General features: G+C 38.4%; 1 protein-coding gene and 1 long non-coding RNA gene across 3 annotated transcripts in view; one reads left to right on the top strand and one right to left on the bottom strand.

The window, feature by feature from the left end:
* The first annotated feature begins 2,556 nt into the window (after positions 1-2,556).
* LOC146450598 (WD repeat-containing protein 64-like) overlaps positions 2,557-24,611 on the top strand; it is a 46,450-nt gene continuing 24,395 nt past the window's right edge. The window contains exons 1-12 of the mRNA XM_085100191.1: positions 2,557-2,855; positions 3,037-3,158; positions 4,230-4,338; positions 4,895-5,001; positions 5,575-5,604; positions 6,352-6,405; positions 16,592-16,648; positions 18,523-18,631; positions 21,012-21,117; positions 21,809-21,851; positions 22,255-22,352; positions 23,902-23,981. Coding sequence (XP_084956317.1) covers positions 2,702-2,855; positions 3,037-3,158; positions 4,230-4,338; positions 4,895-5,001; positions 5,575-5,604; positions 6,352-6,405; positions 16,592-16,648; positions 18,523-18,631; positions 21,012-21,117; positions 21,809-21,851; positions 22,255-22,352; positions 23,902-23,981 — 1,069 coding nt within the window. The 5' untranslated portion in view covers positions 2,557-2,701. The remainder of the gene's footprint in view (positions 2,856-3,036; positions 3,159-4,229; positions 4,339-4,894; positions 5,002-5,574; positions 5,605-6,351; positions 6,406-16,591; positions 16,649-18,522; positions 18,632-21,011; positions 21,118-21,808; positions 21,852-22,254; positions 22,353-23,901; positions 23,982-24,611) is intronic.
* Positions 12,307-14,805, bottom strand: LOC146450599 (uncharacterized). Of its 2 annotated transcripts, XR_014860265.1 has the most exons (3): positions 14,015-14,805; positions 12,645-12,944; positions 12,307-12,611 (listed from the first exon to the last, which is right to left on the bottom strand). It is a non-coding gene; the product is annotated as an uncharacterized LOC146450599 (long non-coding RNA). The 2 variants fall into 2 exon arrangements; XR_014860264.1 differs by having other exon boundaries at positions 12,307-12,944.

Here is a 24,611-nt window from a genome sequence, read left to right as displayed (position 1 = left end):
TAATTTTTTCTCATTCAAATGGGGAAATTTTGCAATCATGCATCACATGTTGTAACAGAAAATGCAAGGAGGCAGGGGCCTCCAAGGAAGGTGCAGGAACTATTAGTAAGGAGTACATGAAGTTGAAGGTTCAGAGGCCTAAGGGGTGGGGGTAGCTACTACTAACTTATTTCAGGTATAGTTTCATCATCTGATTTCACATACCGGGAGGGCAGGGGTGGTAGAAGGGGGAGGGGGCAGGGGGCGATTTACTTTATTATTTGAAGTTTTTGAAATTTGTAAGTTGATAAAAAAAAGATGCCCTCTGCGGGAAAACTTCATTTACCTAGTGCTAGCTACAGCATTGCACAATGCAGGGTAATCGTCACATATCAAGGGAGTCCGTTTAACATAAGGAAGGTCACATATCAACCTAGTAAAAAAACTATTGTGAATGACTTTATAAAAAGCTGGTGTGCAATTAACTTATTTGGTTTGTTGAGGGTTTTGTTTTTTTAGAGAGTGACGGACAAAACTTGCTGTGCAGATACAGCAAGTCAAATGTCAAACATTTCACTGTTTAAAATAAAGGAAGAAAAAGCCAAGAACCTAGAAGCAGCAGCAGAGTAATCCAGGTGACAAGGGCAGCTATGTCAGAAAAGAATTGTCAAACAATAACGTTTTGAATTGGGACAGACACCTTCTAATGACATGGACTATTATGACTGGTTGCTGGTGTCATCACTTCTTGAACTGATGCGCATTTTATTAGGTATGGGACATCTATTAGAGAAGGGAATTTATCAGTTCACAATAAATAATAATAAAATAAATAATGGGAATTTCAGTGGATTCCACAGAGTGGCTCTTCTATTCTCTGTTTCCAGGTTGAATTGGTTTTCTTGGAGGGAGGAAAACCAGAGTACCCAGAAAAAACCCTCAGAGCAGGGACAAGAACCAACAACAAACTCAACCCACACATGACGCCGAGTCCGGGAATTGAACCCAGGCCACAATGGTGGGAGGCAAATGCTCTTACCACTGCACCATCCCCACTCCCAAAATACCTGTTGTAAGCCAGCTGCTCATTAGAAAGTAGGCAGGCATGTACTGGATCATTCACGGCACTCCACCTAGCCCTTGACTCTCTTTGGTAGCGGATCCAGTGGGGGGCCCACTCTTGAATGCAATGTTTATTTTAGTAAAAGAATGATAACATGAGTAGTGGCTTGCTTGTCCTGCAAATAGTTACAGGTAGTCAAGGAAGAGCAAGAAAATGGCGAGTACATATGCTAAGACACTCTAGTAAATACCGATTTAAATTATTTCACGCTAATTGTCTAATACTAAAAGAAGAAACCGTAATTTATAAGTACAATGATTTTAAAGTTGAAAACAGGAAATGATAAGTAAAAGCTACTGACTACTACATACTAATGCTTGACCTGCTTCTCCTTGTGAAATGAAATATCTTGATGCCTCAGTCCCATTTTTACCTAAAAAAACTAGGAAGGGGAGCCCTAGGCCACTCCCCTAGTTCTGCTGCTGCTCTTGTTACTCAGCACTTGGTGAAATCACATGTATCCAGAGGATCATGGGTTCACATTATGTTGGGGAGTCAGAATTGTTTCTTTGTAGTCTATAACAAACTGAATGTTAATTGGCCTTTAAATAACAAAATTGTCATTATTCTGTGGTGATTCAAGGGTCAATGTGGAAGTCAATCTTGTCATCCTGACATTGCTTTATTTCCGCAGGACATAAATTAGGCCATTTTTTTTTTGACCCAACTCTGTACTAGCTGAGTTATTATAAAACAAAATGAAACGTTCATACTCTTGATGAATTCCACACCTTTCCAGGCCTGGAAAATGAAATTACAAAATGCCACGACTTTCCAGGCTTTCCATGACCCGTGCGAACCCTGATACAGACTTAAATACAGCTGTTATTCTGCCGTGGAAACGAATGGAAGGAAACACGTCAAAAGTAATGAAATACTCGTCTTCAAAAGCCGATTCCCCTTCCCCCTCCCCCCAAAACGGATCCTTTGCACTCCCCTACCATTTTTTTTAATATGAGTATTCGGGCAAAACAATTAAGTTTTTTATATATATTTTCGCATATAAATCATGAACAGATTCTGAGAACCAAAACCTGAACAAGTTTGCAAAGTGTTTTACAGAAAATATCGAGATAAAGTTAGTCAGTTTAGCAGTGAAGCCGCGTTTCAGATTCGATGTCTTCGATTTCCAAGAATTTTAGCTTTAACAAGATTACAACTGTCGCGTCTGTTCTGGGAAATTCTGGTCAATTTTCGCACAACCCGTTGTTACGTAAACAAAATTAATTACCTGAAAGAGTTCCGGGTGCCTCTGAATTCCGGAAAAACAACTTTGTGCCGATAAAAACACCAAAATTAAAAACCATGCAAACATTTGCATCACAAATGCTACATTCTGACACCTTCGCTCTTCTTTCCCGCCGAATTAGCCCTCTTATAAGCGGTGTTGTGATTGGTTGCTGCGACGTCCTCCCGACAAAAGAATATATTTCATTGGTTGGTTGTCAGTTTTCGTGTTGCTGTGGTAATGAGGCCATTGAACTTCGGTTTGTAGCCCGGGTGCTAAAATGTTTCACACAAAAGGAGTTCATCGAAGCTGTTTTGTTGAGAATACAGCGGGATAACAACGGCGACAGCTGAAGTAATTGCGCCGAGAAAATGTTTTCGAGGCAAAGTTCCCGGCCTTATACCGTCGGGAGCTTTCGAATGAAACTCACTCTTTTCGAGCAGTTCATTCAGGAATTTACCTACGTAGACGAAGAACTAAATCCTGAAGAACGACAGCAGATTTTACAAGCACGTTTGACAAATGGCAAGTTTCCAAGAGATTGTGCACTTAAGTTTTGTCGTGGTTTTCCGCGTGATTCAATTTTTTCAACGGAAATCTCGCGGAACAAATCGAAGGAGAGTAATTTGTTTACGAAGCACCCCACACTTCACTTGCGTTGGATTTACAACTATTTAATCTGTCGCTGTGCCTTGTGGTCTTGTAGGTTACGAGCCTTTTTGCGATGCCATTCGCAAATTATTTGGTAACGATGTAAGCACTCAAGATCTCAAAGCCCTGTTTAGGAAGATTGCGCTTAACCCAGATGCCCAAGTTGACTGGAGCGAGGTAAACGTTTAATTAATTCGCTTAATTAGATGAGCGTATATCAGGATTTGGAAATCGGTTACTGTATATGGACAGTTGTCACTAGTACAAATTTGTTGCACAATAATACAGTAATTGTTTATTTATAAACAGGTATGCATCTTGATGAATACACAGTCTCAACATCAGTTTAAGTTGTGATCAACATTTTGAATAGAAGAACGTTGATACAAGATACCAATTTACGCCTCAAGCCCAGCTTTATACTTGTGATCACAAACAATCTCAGACAATAGCCAAATCAACCACCAACAATTAATTGATTAAATGAATTTACCAATTTCTGGATCACTTGCAATCATGTGAACCTGCAATTGCACTATCACAGATGGACTTTCCAAAGAACCATGCTTGGGGGTTCTGCAAATCATTTGCAATTAATAAATATATGCAATCTTGCAACCGTAGATGTTCTTCTTCCAGAAAATATCGATACGCTGTAGCTCCTTCATGGAAGGTCATTGGAAATTTTGAGGGTGATCAGGCATCAAACGCGAAAATTAACCCCCCCCCCTCCCCCCGACCCTTCCTGAAGGTCTGCTACTGAATTTATTCTATCAGCAAATTGTGACATTTGACCATGATCAACCTGCAATTAGACAAATATGGGTTACGTATGTGTATTCCAAAGAAGTTTGATTCACATGTTAATATAAAACGGGGTGAAAAGTATACCCCTTTGATTGAAGACAGAACTGAAAAGATACTTTTGATAGGAGCATTAAGTTGGATGAAGCCTTTATAGGCTTGTCCTACACAAGCAAGTTTATCTTGACCAGTTTTGTGACAAGTTTGACTTGTTTGTGTTGAAAGGGTAAACAAGTTTTTAGTTGAAATTGTTAAAAAACTGAAACAATAGTTATTCAGCAAGGAGGAAAAACTCGACAAACCACTATGTTACAAGCGCATGCGAGAATGTGTGCTGTATGTCAAATCTTATCTGTGTACAAGTGACTTCTCTGTGTACAAGTGACCATAGATTGTTTGATTTTCTAATATTAATTTGCGTGATTGCTGTTCTTGAACTGCTAGCTGTTTGGTATTGGTGGCTCAACTGATGAAGTTCCAGATTTATTGTTAAATGAAGACACCTCGTCAGTTATAACAACAAGCAAAAGAAGATCTGTTGGAGAGGCCGGAGGTATTGTAACAACCTTATCACTTTCAAGATTGCTTGAAAGCCCAGAATTTTCATAGTAATTATTAGCCGCAATACCAGTCACGAGAAGGAAGAAAATGATCGACACAGATGAAATGTCTTTATAAAAAAATACTATAAACAAATTCTCTCAACCGGTAGACAGTGTAAGAAATGTTTAGAAGACAATCAGGAAAATGTACATGTACATACTGTATGTATGTATATTGGTTTTAGGGGTTATTTAGTAAAATATACAAAATTCAAGCATTTGAACTGCAGATGAAAGAATTCATAAATGAGTGACTTTATTGCTCTGTTGGTAGTTTGAGCATAACCATTGTGAAATTTTAGACTGATTTATTTATTTCTTTTCATTTATTTTTGCATCTTAAGTATTAGAAGTGCAGTGCCAAGAAAGAAAAATACATGCCTAATAAAATCGTATTACAAAAAATATGGTGTAAATGTCATCTCACTGTTATTGAGTAAATCGTTGCAGTTGAACTCTTTAACTTCCACGATTATTCTGTTTTAATTACATTCATTGTTTTACCAGGTGATAAGAAAAGACGTGATGTTGTACAGTGCATTGTTCATGTTCCCAAGTATGATTTTTACATCATTGCCTCACAGAAGGGTATCATTTGTCAGTGGAGCAGCAAGGTACTTAATATCTGACCTTCAAAATCCAAATTTTACAAATAATATTCTTGGTTTGTTTTAATTGTACTCAAGCTTATGCACATGTACAGTACACTTTATGTTTAATTGTACAGTTTGCATGTCAATAAGTTGCACCTCTCAGTAGCAGAAGGCTGTAACTTGCTCTGCTTAAATTAAGCACTGGAAATTTACAGTAAATTTTGTTTCTGCAAACTGTTTTATGTCCCCCATTATGGCTCAAGTTATCTTGAGCCTGCTGTTTTTAAGAAGTAGAAATTGGTGGGACAAAACACAATGTAGTACACGCAGGACTCAGATCTCTAGCTTGTTGGGGGGGAGTGGAGGGCTCTGCCCAAAAGGGTATCCTCCTCATCTTCATAGTATGCAAAAAGGTAGCAAAACATTTTAAAAAGTTACTTATTATAGAAGTTGTGAACTCTTTGGACTGTACACAACCATAAAAAACTCTTATAGGAATCCCCCCCCCCCCCTGCCCATCCCCTTCTATATTGATTTTTAATTTATGTACTGCAAGTGTTCATCTTTGTTCCTTGTTATTGTTTTCCCATACAGTTTCGTCTGCAGTCCTGTGTTGACTTGAATGTAAGTACAATGTATTTGATTAAGAAGCCCCTTTAAACTCCCTTTTTCTTTCATTAAAACTGAAAAATGACCACTACTGCTCACAAATGAAAACAAGGTAAAGGAGATCACATTGAATTTATTCCATAATTTGTTACTTTCGATTACAACATGTTGATTACAAGATGAATCGATGATGTTGAAAAGTAAAAAGTACACAATTTAAACATACTAGTTCTACACTTGTTTCCATGGACAAAATGCCTGATATTTTTTAGCCATTTGTGTGCCTGAGTTTTGAAGAGTTTATTTATGATTTTCAAACAAGGGAAAGGGGTGGGGGAGGGTGCTTATAAAAAAATCTGGGGTGGAGACGGGGGATATTTAAATGAAGTAACTCAACTCAAGCATGAATTATTTCTTTTATTCTCTGTTTGAACCAAACCAAGAGGAAATCAACCAAACATCATATTCTCCTTTGTGTTAGATCATTGACCATACAATTGTACAATTGTCTTATTAGCCACGTAAAAAAAAAAACTTACAGGTGTAGGAGTATGGGACTAGGTTTCTCACATAATGGCTTTAAAGTCTGCCTGCCAAATTAGACTTACACACATGTACTACTGTAAATTGGAGATACATGTATGTATTTGGGTTCGAAGCCAAATAGTGTTAATGTCTGCAGTTATGCCCATTTTACTGCCAAGCCCTTCAAAATTATTGTTTATTTAATAAGTTTTATTGGTTTTTGTACTTGTCGGACAGGAATCTTCTTGGGTTACTGGGTGTGGCTTTTTACCTAGCCTCAGGAGAATAGCTGTAAGTACTAACATGAAGTTGCTAAGATTTACAATTTAATCAACTGAGTGTATAAATTATTTCATTTGAGGCAGGGAGGTCAATCAGTAAGAATGTTTTAATTAACACTTTTAGAATGAGTGAGTGCAGTTAGATTTGCCCTTCTGTTAATGTTAGTGAACTTTTAAATTCTTTCCATGTTCCTAGAACATTAGTTGAAATGGATGTGGAAAAAGAAAACTGTATGAAATGCAGATGGATGTGGTCCTTCAGTAGAAGAAGTATTAATGAGTTAATCCCGTTCGTACATGTAACTATGAAGCCTATAGTGTTCACAATTACATATTGTTTTATTATTCCATTCAATGGCTTCATCAGGTGTCAGATTCTTTATACTTGTGTCACGAGGCATACAAGGACAGTCATGTTTTTTGGACATGTTATGCAATAATGTTTTGTTTGTATAGTTTTCAAGATTGACATTTGAAACCAATTATGTAACAATACACATGATCAGTACTGTGCATGACTCGATATCGGTAGGAACACATTCAACGCGAGCGATAAAACAAGTTCTAGGTTCTAGGTTTAGGTTCAAAGGTGTAATATAGGCACAAATAAATCGACATTCAATCAATCGACTCGACGTTTATTACATGGCGCCCAACGTGGGGCAGGACTCACTGGCTAAACGAATCGACTGAAGAAGACGAACAGGACGAAGGATCTGAGCAAGGGACGTCATGAGTGAAAAGGAACTGAAGGAGAAACTGGACAGGCTTAAAGCTTCTCGAGGAGCCCATAGAGGTGTAATTACAAAGAGGATTGGAGAAGCAAACACGATACTCGAACCTGAAGGTACGCTTAATAACGAACAGGCTAAACAGTTAGATGTATTACATCGTTTACTCGAAAGCAAGTTGAAACTGGTTGAGAGCCTTGATGAAAGCATTTTGTCATTATGCGAAGTCGAAACAATTCAAGCTGAAATAGAAGATTCAGAGAGGGTTCTAGAAAGGGTGGTTGCATGCCAGAAAAGTATTCAGGATGCCTTAACAAAAAGGAACAATGAATCTAGCGCGCAAGAAAGCCAAATCAACCCCAGCCAAGGTTCACCTGGCGTGGCACAACAAGCGAAAGCCAAATTACCTAAGTTGATCTTGCCTAGGTTTAGAGGGGATGTAACTAAGTGGACTAGCTTCTTGGACTCATACAAGACAGCAGTGCACGAAAGCAAGGCAATTTCTACTATCGATAAATTCAATTATCTCAATTCCCTTCTCGAAGGCCCCGCATCTCGATCAATTCAAGGTTTATCTTTGACCGAAGTGAATTACAATTCTGCGATCGAAATACTACATGAGAGGTTCGGAAAAACGCAGCAAATCATTTCCGCGCACATGGAGGAACTGTTGAAATTACCAAGCTGCTCGACCTCGGAACGTTCCAATTCCTTGAGACTTGTGTACGACAAAATCAGCGTCCACATTCGCGGCCTGTCTTCATTGGGCGTTGCATCTGATCAATACGGCGGTTTATTGATTCCAGTGGTTATGTCTAAGCTTCCCAATGAAATTCGTGTTAGAATCGCTAGAGAAACGACAAGTGCTGTTTGGAAAATTGAAGAACTAATGGATGTAATCAAACGAGAAGTTGAAGCAATAGAAGTTAGCGAGAATGTCAAAATCACCGACGATCGAAATCAGAAACGTCCACCAGCACCGCCCCCGAAACCTCGATTACCGACAGCTGGAACATTTTTTGGTGCCACTTCAAAACCAGAGGCGAATGTTCCAAAATGTGTTTACTGCTCTGGAAGGCATTACTCAGCGTCGTGCGACAAGGTTACAGATATTAACGCCAGGAGAGACATACTAAGACGCGACAAAAGATGTTTTATGCGCTTGAAAAGGGGACATTTAGTTGAACACTGCGACAAGAGTTGTAGGATCTGCAAGCGAAGGCATCATCAATCGGTCTGTCGAGAAAAATCGCCCTGTGACCCACCGAATTCTTATACGCCCACTGAAGAACAAGGATTCTCGAATCGAAATAACGAAGAAGCATCTGGTTTGGGGAGCGCCACTACCACCGCAACTTCAAGTACGAAAGAAACCAAGGGTAGCATATTGTTACAAACCGCCACAGCGATAGCAACAAGCGAAGACGGATCCAAGTCTATTCCCGTCCGAATTTTGTTCGACAATGGTAGTCAACGCTCATATGTGACCGACCGCATCAAGGCAAGGCTTGGATTAACTGCGACGTCGACTGAGACCCTTCACCTAAACACGTTTGGTGAAAACGCCTATCGAAAACAAAAATGTCAAGTATTTACTTTACCGCTACGAAGCAGTAAAGACGAGTTCGTGGAGATTTCCGCCCTCAATTTTCCTGTCATTTGTTCGCCACTTCCAAAGAGAATAGATGTCACGAAATACCCGCATTTAACTGATTTAGATCTGGCTGACAGTCCAGCGAACGAACATGACTCTATTGACATTCTCATTGGATCGGATTATTACTGGGACATTGTCACTGGAGAATCGATTCGAGGTGAATTCGGTCCCACAGCCATCAACAGCAAGTTTGGTTGGCTTCTGTCAGGCCCTACCGGCGAGCAACATGTACACGCAAATTCTAATGTCGTCTCAAATCTTGTCATCTCTGGTGAACCGGTGTTAAACGAAGCGAATCAAGTTGACGAGATCACGAATCTGCTGAAACAGTTCTGGGAAACCGAAAGCATCGGAATTAAAGGTGATCTGAATTCTGCAAATCACTCGCCAATTGAAGCCAAGCGAAACGAAGAAATCTCTTTTGATGGCCGTCATTACGAAGTTTCACTGCCATGGAAGGAAGACTGCTTACCACGTACTAATAACTATCGAATGTGTTAAACCCGACTGCGATCTTTACATCACAAATTGAAAGGCGAGCCGAACTTACTTCACGAGTATGACAAGATTATTCAGGAACAAGCTCGAACGGAAATCGTCGAAAGGGTGCCAAAATTGAACGATGCGAACAAACTTAACACGAAGGGGATTTACTATTCACCTCACCACGCTGTTGTACGAAAGGATCGAGAAACGACAAAGGTGCGCATCGTTTACGATGGATCGGCCAAGAATTCTAAGGAAGAAAGCTCTCTGAACGATTGTCTTGAAGTTGGAGACAATCACATCCCACACATCTTCGACATGTTAACTAAGTTTCGCAGGAACGCCGTCGGAATTACTGCAGATATCGAGAAGGCATTCTTAATGGTGAGCATCAAAAAAAGAGAACGGGACATGCTCAGATTTCTGTGGTTCGAAGATCCGTTTGCGAAGAAACCAGAGATTGCAGAGTTTCGATTCAACCGACTTGTCTTTGGTCTGCGCCCGTTGCCTTCGATCCTGGGCGCGACGATAAAGCATCATTTGCATTTGTACAAGCAAAGCGAGCCTGAGATGGCGGAAATGCTAGAGAAGTCCTTGTACGTCGACGACCTGATCACTGGAACAGAAACTGACGAAGAGGCTATTGATGTCTACAAGAAATCCAAACAAATCATGGCCGATGGCGGATTCAACCTTAGGAAATGGAACTCAAACTCTCACACTTGCTTCAAACGAAGCAAAATCGAAACAAGAAATCACTGCAGAGGATGACGAGTCGTACGCAAAATCGTCAATCACACCAGGAAACTCAGAAACGAAAAGCGACACTGTGGTCAAGGTTCTTGGAATGAACTGGGACACTGTTGAAGACGAGTTTTTCTTCAACTTTACTGATTTGTACAACTATGGAATGTCACTTCCGGCAACAAAGCGATCTGTTTTGAAGTTGACAGCGATGGTATTTGACCCGATTGGATTTCTCACCCCGTGCACTGTAGAGATGAAAATTCTCTTCCAGGAACTCTGTCTCGACAAGATTGACTGGGATAGTAACCTGCCTGAAAACCTTCTTGGAACTTGGAATTCATTACTGAACGAATTGAAGTGTTTAAACGATGTCAAAATACCCCGCTGCTATTTCCGATCAAGGCCTGTGCAATTCGAGCTTCATGGATTTAGCAACGCCTCTCACCGCGCGTATGCTGGAGTTGTTTACGTTCGATCTTTGTATGAAAATGGTGAAATCGATGTTCGTCTCGTTGCCTCGAAAACAAGAGTTGCGCCGCTAAAGAGACAGACCATTCCACGCCTGGAATTGTTAGGTGCTCTTATTCTCGCCCGTCTCATGAACAGTCTTAATATGACCGGAAGTAATGTTAAGACCATCTGCTGGACCGATTCGATGACTACGCTGTGTTGGATCAAGAACGAGCGAACTTGGAAACAGTACGTTCAGCATCGTGTGGAAGAAATTCGAAATTTGACCTCCAAGGATGATTGGAGGCATTGCCCTGGAGAGTTGAACCCGGCTGATATACCGTCTCGTGGTTTGTCTGCAAAGGAACTTTCCACTAAAACGACTTGGTGGAATGGCGCAGCATTCCTTTATCAGCCAGAATCTGAATGGCCCGAAAACCGATTGACACAAGCCGAAGACAAGGTTGCCCTTGAAGAAGCTGTAAAGAATCCACTAGCTATCACTCATTCTCTTGTGAATAATTCAGATGACAACTCAGTGCCAGAGAAGAGAATCGATCAGATAATCGACATAAAGCGATTTCACGACTTGACAGATCTGCTCCGCGTAACAGCTCTTGTTGTCAAGATTGCAAGGAAGTGGAAGAATCGAATTCGAAACGAGGGTACAAGGGGAGAAGAAACGAGTTTAAACGCCGCTGATATAAAGGAAGCCGAGAATCTCTGGATCAAGTCAGTTCAAGCAACTTCGTTCGCCAAGGAAATTGAATTCCTCAAGCGTAAGGATCAGAAATCGACTCCGCCAACATATGTCACGCAATTCGGGTTGTACATTCAAGAAGGTATTGTGAAATGCAAGGGTCGAATGAACAATGCCAATCTACCGGGGAGTACAAGAAACCCAATTCTTCTGCCAGCTAAACACGAATTTGTTCAATTGATTATCAAGAAAGGACATGAATCAGTGAAACACTGCGGATTAAGGGACACTCTTACCACGCTAAGAGAGCGCTTTTGGATCTTGAGGGGTCGCGAAGCAGTAAAAAGAGTAATCAAGAAATGCGTGATTTGTTTGCGAATCAATGGAATGCCGTACAAAGCTCAGTGGACTCCTGATCTTCCGAGTGAACGAGTTTCAGACGACCCGCCCTTCACACATGTAGGGTTGGATTTTGCGGGACCACTAAACATTGTCAATGAACATGCGAATGAATCAAGCAAGGTTTACGTGTGTTTATTCACATGTGCGTCGACCAGGGCTGTACACTTAGAGCTATGCAAAACCCAGGTGGAAATCTTATAAAGATCTTATTAAGATTCTTATTAAGTTTCTTAACAAGATCTTATCTTACTTCTTAGTTAAGATTCTTACAAGATTCTTACAAGATCTTGTAAGATTCTTACAAGATTCTTACAAGATTCTTGTAAGATTCTTACAAGATCTTGGTAAGATTACAGTAAGATCTTACAAGATCTTAGTAAAATGTGATAAGAATCTTAGTAAGGAACTTGCAGTTGACAGTCAAGATCTTACAAGACCTTGTAAGATTCTTACAGGTTTCTTACAAGATCTTGGTAAGATTCTTATTAAGTTTCTTAACAAGATCTTGTCTTAGTTAAGATTCTTACAAGATTCTTACAAGATCTTGTAAGATTCTTACAAGATTCTTACAAGATTCTTGTAAGATTCTTACAAGATCTTGGTAAGATTACAGTAAGATCTTACAAGATCTTAGCAAAATCTGATAAGAATCTTAGTAAGGAACTTAAAGTCGATAGTCAAGATATAATAATCAATCTCAAGCTTAAGACATCATAAGAGGTATTATAGGACACAAAATCAAGATTTGACCAACAGTTTATTAGAGGGTCTCACACCATAAAACTGTGAAATTACTATAACAAAGACTTCAAAAAACCGTTTATATGATCTATAGAAAACCTGTTATTTCATTTAATGATAATTTTTTGTCCCCTTTATTTGCAAATCATGCAATAAACTGAACTGGAAACTGAGTTTTACTCAAAAATTAATAAGTGAACCTATTAAACTCAATTTGGTTTGATTGTGTCCCAGAAAATTTACACAGAGATCAAAGAGGCAGAGTCATTAGGGTACCACAATTTTGGGTCAAAATTCACTACCTTTAAAATACTAGCACTTCGTTGATTTTTGACTTCAAGAAATGAAGTGAATCTTGAGTAAAAAAAAAAGAGCTAAAATAAGTAAATTTACATTAAAAAATAAAAATAAACCCTTTTTTTCTCACAAGGTCTGCATTTAACTCACAGATGCTCACTCAGTTCAACTGGCTCTAAACATGCACTTTCATAATTTGTGGTGGCTCAGAAAAATACCACGGATGCTTTTACTTTGCAAGTGTTGCTTGCCAGCTCCAACTTATAAAATTAATAAAATATTGAAAAATTAATCTTCTTCCACATTTCATTCAGCTGCACCTCCAGGGCTAGAGGGACCTGTACAGGAAAATAAAAAAATCATGTTAACTATGTCCTGACCAGAGTACACAGTGTTATCTCACTCTCTTACTTCAGTCAGCATTCTCACAATGTTTTGTAGTAGCACATGCAGACAACTCAGCACTGGCTGCCTTGTTCATAGGAAACCCAAGTCTAAATTTACATGTGGCTTTGATGTAAAAAGAAAATTCCATGCTCAAATACAAAAAGATTATTATAATGATTATTTTATTGTTAACTGTACAGATGTATGTCTGGGCAGTGCAACTTACATTGTAGTTGTGCCTGCAGTGAAATAGGTCACTCTTTATAAGAAAACATGATTGCATTGATCAAAAGGATTGTTACTTAGTGTTCCCTTTATTTTGCTTGCTATTTTCAACTAATGAACTATGGTATCAAGTACTGATCAAATAATGTCATTATGCAAGTTACAAAATTTTATTTAGTATTATAGTTCCTGAGTAGAAGTAGCAGAAGTCACGATTTACAACAAAATTAAATCAGTTAAAATAGACTCCAACAGTCATAAATATAAGTGACTTTATTGAGCAGGATTTGGTGACTTGACTCTGAAGCTGCAGTCTTGAGTCTCGACCTTGACATTACAAAATGGAGTTGAAAATCTACAGTAAAACCGAAAATTGTGCACTTTAAGTCAGTTCTTCTGAGTGATCACAGTAAATGGCTAGGCTGTCATTAACTTTTTAGACAATGTTGCAGTGAGATTTTCACCCGTAACAATCTTGTTAGTTTCTGATCTGAGTAAAATGAGCCATACACTCCACAAAGATCATAAACTGATCTTCACGCCAAATCAAGATCGATCACTCACGTTTTCAGCTTATACCAAGACTGTCATGATATTAACCCGGCTACAAATTACTCCATAAAAACGTTTTCAAAGGCTTCGTATAAAAACTAAATGGGGAATGACCACCTCAACAATCTTCAAGAAGCACATATGCATGCTCGTTGTCTGTATGGATCCATGTTGTCTGTAATTTGCGTGGATGATCACACATTTTCATGCAGTCTTTCACAAAATGATTGGTGTCGAAACTTACCTCTTTCTAAAAAGTGATTGTCCACAGTTTGCTGCTTGAAGCCATCATTTTTTAGCTTTAACAGAGGTAAAATCCAGAGGAAATGTGTGCTGAAAACTTGAATTCCGCCTAAAATCTAACATGAAACGGTCTTTCTCCGAGCCTGCAGTGGCATATCTGCTGACCAAAATGGTGCCCAGTCTTCCCAGTCTGAATGAAATCAAAGATGGCTGCCGGTGTTGTTGCTGTGATTCAGTGTGATTCCCGCCCACGTTTATCCACGTTTTCTTGCTCATTTTAAAAGCTAGCATTGTACATGAAAATCGTAGGAATTATGATTCAAAGCAGTGTTGTTCTTTTTGGCATTAAATGGAGTTTAGATTCATCAAAGAAGGTTTGTAGGTATTAGTGTTTTCACAAATGCGTTTCAGTGTTGGACGGTGCATTAAGTTTTTTTTTTTTTTTTATGCGAATACAATCTGTAAACTGCAAACTGTAAGTCTTGACAGTCATATATTTTAAGCCTTTTTTTTAGAAACACACATGTCTACATAGCGTTTATCAACTTAGGACACTGAAGAAAGATATTATCACAGAGAGTCTTGCTGGCATTTATTCTTAGATCCTGTGAAGATTCTTGTAAGATATTATGAGGTCTTAATAAAGAATTGAGATAACAGAAGGTTTTTTTTTTTACTAGGTTTTCATAAAAACTGTTTTTAAAAGATCTTTTTCTTAATTACCAGTATTCGTGCTAAGATCTTACCAAGATAATTGTAAGGTAGTAAGATCTTAATCAGAATGGTTGTAACATTTTGGCACAAATTTTGATTAAGATCTCATTAAGAAAACATTAAGAAATGGGTAAGATCTTATCAAAATCTGTTTAAGATCTTATTTTTAACTCATAGTAAGATCTTAACAAGATTCTTGTAAGTTAATTCTGAAGATCTTAACAAGAATTCTAATTAGATCTTGTCACAAATTTTGATAAGATCTGAATAAGAAAATATTAAGAAATGGATAAGATCTTATTAAAATTTTTTAAGATCTTATTGATTGTTAGGTTGAGGATTTTTTCAAGATTCTTACAAGTATCTTACAAGAATTTAGTAAGATCTTGTAAGAACTTTTAAGATCTTAAAATGCTGAAGATTGTATAGTTTGTATTAAGATTTTGTAGAGAAGTGTCCTAAGATCTTACTAAGATCTGAAATCTTAACAAATCTTAACAATATCTTATTAAGATCTTAGTGTTATTTTCATTCTTACAAGATTCTTACAAGATCTTGCAAGATCTTACAAGATCTTAATAAGATTTCCACCTGGGAAGCCTCGATGTTCAAGATTTTCTGTTGGCATTCAGACGATTTGCCAGTCGCCGAGGGCTACCAGCTACCATTAATTCAGACAACGCGAAAACTTTCAAGTCTTCGAGCAAGGAAATCAGGAGGATCACAAGATCTAACGAAGTGTTGCGTTACCTTGTCAACCAGAGAGTCACCTGGAACTTTATTGTTGAAAAGGCTCCCTGGTGGGGAGGTTTCTGGGAGCAATTAGTCAGAAGTGTCAAGCTACCATTGAAGAAAGTGCTCGGTCGATCATCTCTGAGTTTTGAACAATTGCGAACTTTGATGGTAGAAATCGAGTCAGTGATCAACGCGAGGCCGATCACTTACGTGTACGACGACGCGAATTCAATCTCTTATCCATTGTCGCCTTCTGACCTTGTTTATGGACGACGTGTCACATTGACCCCAAATGACGCACATTACGAAATTGTCAGCACTCATCAATCGTTGACAAGAAGAGCTAAGCACCACAAGAATTTACTACAGCAAGTCACGAAACAGTGGAGAAAGGAATATCTCACCAGCTTACGTGAACAATCAAGTCCGAGAAACAAAGGAATTTCCGTTCAAGAAATCTCAGTTGGAGATATTGTGCTGCTCAAAAACGATTCTACAAATAGGATTCACTGGAAGATTGCAAGAGTTGAGGAACTAATTCCTGGAGCTGATGGAAAGGTTCGTGCTGCGATCGTCAAAGTCGGAAACAGCGACAAGCGACCAAGTTATTTACGGAGAGTCATTCAACATTTGATTCCAATTGAGGTCAAGTCTAGTACAAACAATGTGGATACACGTCATGTTGCGGATGTTTCAAGTCAACTTGCGGATGCTGCTCGACCTCGACGAACAGCGGCGGTGATCGGGGAGATCGGTCGTCGACAAATGAACATTGTATAATCATTGTAAATAATTTCGATAAATCAGGACGGTGAAAGTTTGTCACTGCGTGGAAAACTTTGGGGAGTGTCAGATTCTTTATACTTGTGTCACGAGGCATACAAGGACAGTCATGTTTTTTGGACATGTTATGCAATAATGTTTTGTTTGTATAGTTTTCAAGATTGACATTTGAAACCAATTATGTAACAATACACATGATCAGTACTGTGCATGACTCGATATCGGTAGGAACACATTCAACGCGAGCGATAAAACAAGTTCTAGGTTCTAGGTTTAGGTTCAAAGGTGTAATATAGGCACAAATAAATCGACATTCAATCAATCGACTTGACGTTTATTACATCAGGTAACATCTGAGAGGGCATTATCTTTATGGGACTACAGAGCAAAAAGAAAGCAGTTGGTAAGTATTAAATATTGTTTAAGTTTAATTAGATTTTAATCCCACCTGTAGAGTGGCTATATCCGGGGGTGGGGTGGGGCGGTGTTTCCCAGAGGTTTTGGTGTGTTGAGTGTGTGGCTCGTTTCTCCAAACCCTAACTCTTTTTCAGACCAAAACAATGTAATTTTCTAGTACCCCTTTGTGAACCTGCCGCCTGTTTCTTGAAAGTCCTGGTAGCTTAGTGGGCCTGATACAATGTAAGTGTCTTTGGTGATAAATGTTTCTTAACTGAAGTCAATTTTTGTTAGCCTTGAAGACTAATTTTTAAAATCTTTTATTCTATGGAAACATTGGGCAAGTACCATGTCTGTAATTGCTGTGTAATTGGTGAAAAAACATTTAAAAATATAATTATCGGGCCCAGTAAGTTACCGGGACTTTCGAGAAATAGGCCCCAGGCCTCTAGAATTCATACCCATTTTCAGACATGGTCTCTAGATCTGGAATGGATACATGTTGCAATGTATATGTACCTGTTTCAGTAAAAACAGTACTGATATAGCTTGTATAGGAGCGTACCCCCCTCCTCCCTCCACTGCATCTCTGGTGGCCAAGTTACATGTACTATCTTATCAGCTTGGCTGATAAACAATTTGTTTTCAGTCCCCCACGGATGTTTCTTTACAAACTATCTTGCAATATCTTTCTCTATTGAAAGTACTCTCCTTTTAAATAACCACCCTATTTTGAGTGGTCAGTTTTCAGAACCCTGAGAATACAACCAGTATATAGTCAGTATAACACTATACTGACCTTTTATTCACTATTCTATTCAATGAAGTTTCAGATTCAATCATCTTTCTTGAGTAAACTTTTCCATTTCACAAAGTGATTGTTCTTTTGTCTAAAATTTTTTGTCTAAAAAGTTTTTCTATCAACTTTGTGGCCAACCTTTTGTAAAGTTTCAAGTCATAAAGACAGTATATTATTTTAGTCTTTGACTATACCTGTAGTTTGCAACAGTCAAGCCATACACATAAGTCGTGCTCACTAATGTTGGTGGCTATCATTTAATGTAAATCCAATCACAGAGACTCTAGGATTTGTCATTGAAATTTTGGTACCAAGCAGTTGTGCAAATTATCTTCTATATTTCGCGGATCATTGGTTTCTGGAGACAGTCCAATTCTGCTCTCGTTAACACGTTTCTTTTTAGTATGCCTGCTCATCAGGTTTGGTAAAGAATTCTGCTTTCTAAATGCTTTTGTTTCAGTTAATGCCTTGCATGTGGTTAGTTTTTGCATAGGTCTGCTCTCTTTAATTCTTTGGTTATTAAAAAGGTTATTATGCCTCGTGTTGGATTCTGCCTGACAATTCTGCTCTCTAAAAGCTTTTGTTTACAGTGTATGCCTTGTGGTCAGCACTGGGATAGAATTCTGCTCTTCTATGAGATAACAACCCAGTTATGAAATCAGTTCAACTTATTAAACCATTGCAAAAAGAATTAAACTTGAAAAAATTCAATGTTGAATGGGGTTTGAAACATGAATTCTGTGATCTACTACTGCTGTGCTCTACCAATAATATTGAGCTATCAAACCAACTGGGAGCTGGTCACTTAATGTGCAGACTGTTTCACACTTTGATTAGTTTTGATCAGTTTTGTGAAGACAAGCAGTCACGATTTTAAGGTCAAAATGTCCCTCAGATGTTTGAGATAACCTGTAGTGATGAAATTAAACTTGCTTTGCATACACTGTACCCTCTACTTCTGTAATCAGTGTTTAATATTGTCAAATTGCCTGTGATCAAGGTACAATCCTGGCATCTTGTAGAAATCCATATAGTTTGTTACAATCAGTTTGATTCATCCATTTCTATTTGTTTTGTTAAAGACCATTTACCAGATCAAGCCAATGGAAAATTCACCTCAGTGCATGAGTTACATTCCTTGGAAGACTGACTCCCTGAATGAAGACACAATACTGTTTGGAGATGACCAAGGTAAGTTTGATGACCCTCACTCTGGATTTTAAGATCCTTTGTTGCAAAGTAGGGGCGAAACACATATTGTACCTGCCAACTCTCATGCATTGCGCAATTCCAGAAAATATCCATACCCAACAAGGGACGACTTCCATGTTTTAACCCCCCCTTGCCTTCGAAAATTCCAAAATGCGTTACCCCCCCATGCCCTCAGAATTCCATAATTGTGAAGCCCCCCTCCCCTTCAGAATTTCCGGTTTTTCTGGGAAGTACATTTTCGACTTTAGCAACACCTATATGAACAAAGGAACATGAATTTATGCCTCCTCAGGGCTGTGATCTAGCGGCGCTAGGCGACAAGCTTTTAACTCTTCAGCGACAAGAAAAACCTACCGCTAGTGGCCAGGCTGTGAAAACTTCTTTTTAAGTCGAATTTGGTCTTGACGTTTACAAAGCAGAATAGCTCAAATTCAGACAGTTAAAATCTTTCAGCGGTCAAATATACCGTCGAGTCTTGTTGCGTCCTTTTATACGTCATGTAGTGTGCACGAAAAGTGTTCTCAACCCATATGTCTTATGTAGTGTACATGAAATGTATCATGATCTATTGATGTTTGTCTTCTGCTTCTGCGGTTATACGTTCGTGGATAATTTTATTTACGAACTACAAAAGGCCACTACAATAGCTTTTTCAAGGAACTCACTTTACACTTTCTACTCCAGAAATCCCACCTGTGGAATTCACCAGTGCCTTCGGATATCCAATCGTAAATACACCCCCCCCCCCCCCATGCCCTCAGAATTCCATAATTGTGAACCCCCCCTCCCCTTCGGAAATCCTAAAAGCCGTCCGTGGTATGGTATGGATATTTTTTGGAAACGTGTGCGACTTGCATGCCTGCGGACTAAAGACATTGATCTCATGCATTGAGGACAAATCCGGACGAGTTCTAAAAAACTTCTTATCATTTCAGATTTGTTAAATGTACATGTATTATAATTTCTTTGCTCTTTATAACAATAATATTTATTGCAAAAGCTTTCAAATGTCTACAATCCATTTGAATCGTAAGTGCTGAAAGGTCGTCGGAATATCTTCAGACATTTTCAGCAACACTGGGAAGTCTTTGGAAAATAGTCGGAAATCTTTGGAAGTGGTTCAGACGTTTTCCGAAATCCCAGTCATGACGAGACAAAAATCTCACACATTTGACTCAGAAAAAGTTGCCAGGTATAATATATCATCATCATCATCATCATCATCATCGTTGTTTTTCAAGATTATAAACAGTAATTATGTTAATTGTACACGTATGATCATCATTGTCACCATTGTCATCATCATCATGATTGTAAACAAATTAATAAAACTGTATATTTCAACTACATGCTGTTGATTCTGGATTATGAGATTGCAACTGCAGCATTTAACCTTCTGTTAGAAATTTCTCATTTGTACATGTACATGTATTTGTGGAGGTAGGCCCCGTCTCACAATCCTTGTTTGTAAATAACTCTGTGGGACGTTAAAGAACCCACTCACTGTTCGCAAAGAGTAGGGGACGTAGTTCCCGGTGTTGTGGTCTGGTCTTTGTGCGTATATTATCATGGTTGGGTGGGAAAATGCTCGGAGACATTAGCTGCATTAAGCTACTCTACAATCCGAGGGTAAATAAAGATTGATGATGATGATGATGATGATGATGTAGTACTGAATAGTGTTTTTGACTTTCTATTGGATAGTTAGAGGATCGGAGGGTTGGTAGGTTAAGGCAAGGTTGGTCTCTGCATTACTGTGTTGTCTCTTTTAAGGATGGTGCCTACTTTTGTTACTGTTCAAACGTTCTGCGCATCTTGCACGAGATACTAAGGTTTCCTATGGGTGGTGCCTACTAATACAGGGATATTTTTGTGCAGTTTAAAACTATGCAGAGAAAGCAAAAATTAGCAAGACAGTGCTCTTGGTATGGAAAAAGAAAATTGCCCAGTGTAACCACATATTTTTCAGAGATAATAAAGCTTCAATATTGAAAAAATGCCATACATTGCTTTGTATTTTACTGCTTTTAAGAATAACTGTTGCTTATTTATCTCTAAAAAATGCATGGTTGTGCCCAATTTTCTTTTTGGATTTCAATAGCCCTTGCTAAGATCTGCTTTTCCCGCATAGTCATAAACTAGGCGCTGTCCTTAAGACAAGGATCTTTGCTCCATATTCTCTCTCTGTATGGGTACAGGGGTGAGTCACTGTTAACAGACTAACCCTGTGATGGACAAGTATTCCACCCATGGGGAAGTATGATACAACAATCGGCTTAAGCTCTGGCCATGTTGGCCACCAAGAGGCTCTTGAAGTGCAACTTTACCTTACCATGTCCACGTATTTCTTGTTCGGCAGGTTATGTTAATATGATGACAGTATCCTCAAAAGATCTTCACATGAAGAACTCAACTGGAAAAGCAGATTCCCAGATTGTAACTATTGAACCAAGCAAGCTAAGCTAGTAAGTATGACATGATGCCATACACCCTGTACAGCACTACTGAGAACATTAGTATTAACTATGATAAAACACTTCTCAGCATTAATCTTATGTTAGATTGTCAACGTTATTAGGGCCGTAGTGCTGTTTACATGTAAATTTAATGAGGGTTAACTCTTTGACATTTTCATTTTGATTTTGATAATATTGATAATCTTAAGACCCCAGATCCAGATTTTAAGGGGCAAGGAACGCACTTGTTGCCATGGCGTTGGAAACCAAATAGTACATTTTTGTGTAACATTTTACAGTTACAATTGCAGCAGCTGTACTTCATTATCAAACTAAACCTATCAAGAACTAAACCTGGAATAAACCTTTAGAACAGTTTAAAACTGCGCCAGTCACTGGTGGAAAGTAAACACCCACCTCACTACTGTCCTAAATTCCCTGAAACATCTGTCATGTGTAATTAATAAAAATGGAACATTTACTGATCCTTTAAATTCTACACATTTCCTCCAGGCATTGCTCTAGATTTTGCTCAAATGATCCACTCAAATCCTTCATAATGGGTTCATGAGTTGGTATTTGGCAATACCTTAGAATAATTACCATGGTTGCAATACATGTATTTAATGCTATTCTTTACTTCTGAAAGCACTGGGCTAATAATTATTTTGTGTTGTCTTTTCATTTGCCTTCTTATTAGTCCAATACAAAGAAGAAAATTTCACGATGATTGGGTAATCAAGGTATGGCATCTTTTTATTATGATATAGATCACGGATATATCAAACACAGAGAAGAGAGTTGAAAATATGACAAATAGCGGAGTATTTTTGACAAACTTCAAGGATTTTGATATTGTGATGAAACACTGTGACGAGTGTTTGATATAACTTCTCAAACAAACTGATTTGAAGGAGGAATTAAGCTAATTGCATTAAAACGAGGAGTTTTTCATCAGATATCCAAACACTTCACAGTGCATGATTTTCTTTATTTTTTTTGTCTTTGTCTTTTGAATTATTAAAGAATTAGAGTATAAATTTAAGTAACATGTATTTCTTGCTATGTTCTAAATTAACATTGTACAATGTTTAAGAAATATTTTTGAAAAAGTAATTTAATTTTATTTTCATTCTGCAATTTTAGATTAAGTATTTTCCTCAACTTGAGATGTTTGGTTCCTGTTCACCAAGTAGCACTTGTTCATTTATCTTGGGCAGCATTGAAAGAGTACTGGATAACAGGTAACTTGTGTGACTGAACAATGTGTTGTTCCAGGAAATATCCGTACCCCTCTCATGGAAATAGAAATACCAATTTTCCTTCATACTTTCCTTAAAAAACTCTGGGTTTTGAGTACCCCTCCCCTTGGAATCTCCTATGACCTTTTGGGTGGGGAGGGGGGAGGGGAGGTGTGGATTATTTCTGGAACTTCACAATGTACACTTTTTTTTTCAATTGGGATAGCTGTTGAGTAAGCACCTTGTCCATCTTTAGTCTCCCATGCTTTTAACTAGAAATGGTTAATTTTTGTAACTTAATTTTTCATTATTATTATGATTATGATTATGATTATTATTTTAATTAGCACAAAAGCCGACAAAAAGAGCCCATGTTTAGGCCAGGGGCGATCTTCACATGCATGTCCTTCTTTGTTCTCAAAACAGAATGGATTATTGTAGTGTTCAATCTAGAAATAAGTCAAAGTGGGTCATATGTCCCACATGGCATTTTAAATTGGGTCAGTTCAAAAATTATGTGGGTCAAACTATGATACTGAAACATTGAACAACTGACTTATCAAACAGACTTCTCCAGCTTGAACACTTACATACATGTATCCATCCCATCTTTATGCTTTTCAGGTTCAACTGCCATTCTCTTTTGCACAAAAAATGAACTTAGCTTTTGTTGTCGTTTCATAATGAAAAGAACAAAAGAACAAAGTCAACAAACAAAGAGTGAATTGATCGGCAATTGTCACAAAGCAACGTATGCAGAACTCCAAAATGTATGCTCCAGTCTCTCTCAGAATTCTGTGTTGAGCGCCTGACACAAAAACCAATCGTAAGCATGTAGTCTGAAATGCCAGTGTGCTCATTTCAGGCTAGTAAGCACACCTATTTTTTGTTAAATTAACTTTTATCATTGCCTGCTGCTTTGGAAGTACTTATATATGAGGTAACTTTTTTTGTGTCAATATGACTCCGCGATATTTTATTTTGCGTCAGACTAGAATATTCTGCGTCAGTGACGCAAAAATGCGGCCTAGATTGAATGCTGGGTTTGGATCTTCCTGCCATCCACAATCCATATGGCTGCATGGCATAATAGTATATTTGTGATTGTCGTTTGTTTGTTCTTTGGCTTTATTTTGTTCAGTTTGTTTTCTAGTGCGATTTTATTTCAACGATCGCAAACTTGTCCTGAGAGGTGTAGACCAAGGGAGAGCTACATTTTCAATAATTATAAGTAAGATATGGCGTGCGGCCACATAATGGCCATCCTGATTCTTTCAATTAGCTAGTAACAGTATAGTCCATGTTCTACAGTTTAAAAGATTTTTTGTTCATGTGTGTGTGGGGGGGAGGTTCTCAATTTTTTGGGGGGGAGGGGGAGGAGCTTTTCCATTATAAACAGAGGGAGGGCCATGATTTCTTGGCAATTCTTTTTTTTTTTTTTTTACACTTAGGGGCCATCTCCCGTGTCCCCCTGCTTAATAATGGCTGGTCACTTAAAATGTTTCTTAAATACTAACCAGACTGTACAATTTTATTCTCTTTTGGTTTTCAGCCCTGTTAGAGAGCTTGGCGTTCCTAAGGGGGTCAACTGCTTTGATTACTGTACTAAAGCAAACGTCATTATCACTGCTGGTAAATACATCTTTTATATATATACAGTGTACAATGTGCAGTTCCAGAAAATATCCATACTTCCCCCCACGGAAGGTCTTTTGTTTTGCAGCCCTGCTCCCCCCAGGAAATTCTAGTTTAGCTTCATACTTTGCTTCTAAAAGTCTGACTTTTAAGACCCCCCCTGCCCCTAGGAATTTCCGATGACCTTCCGTGGAGTGGCTATGGGATTTTTTCTGCAACTGCACAATGTACTCTACATGAAGTGTAGCTTTTACTGTTGATGGAAAATCCGCCCATTTCTCATGCCACTTGGTGTACTTCAAAATTCAAATAAAACTGTAGGATCACAGTTCTGTTGCCTGCAAGATAATTTACCCAAGATTTGAAACGCACATCGACTAAGGTTGTTGTCAATGAATTTTAATCCTTAAGCCCAAACAGTGACCAGAATCTCATTGCTCCTCACAATCTCACTGCAGGATCAAGAATTTAGGTTGTGAGAATAAACGTAATCAATTGTCTTGATTTTTAAATTGATTCTCCCAACTTGTACCAAAAGAAAAATATGGAGGAGAAGGAGGAGAAAATGTATGTCGATGAAAGAGCTTATTAAAACGGTTAACTCAGTCATCTCTAAATAGTACTCTC

Source organism: Pavona decussata, unplaced genomic scaffold, assembly GCF_977016875.1.
Source record: "Pavona decussata unplaced genomic scaffold, jaPavDecu1.1 SCAFFOLD_438, whole genome shotgun sequence".
Classification (NCBI taxonomy): Eukaryota; Metazoa; Cnidaria; class Anthozoa; order Scleractinia; family Agariciidae; genus Pavona; species Pavona decussata.
Note: the sequence above shows the minus strand (reverse complement) of the source record. Positions and strands in the feature narration are given on the sequence as shown.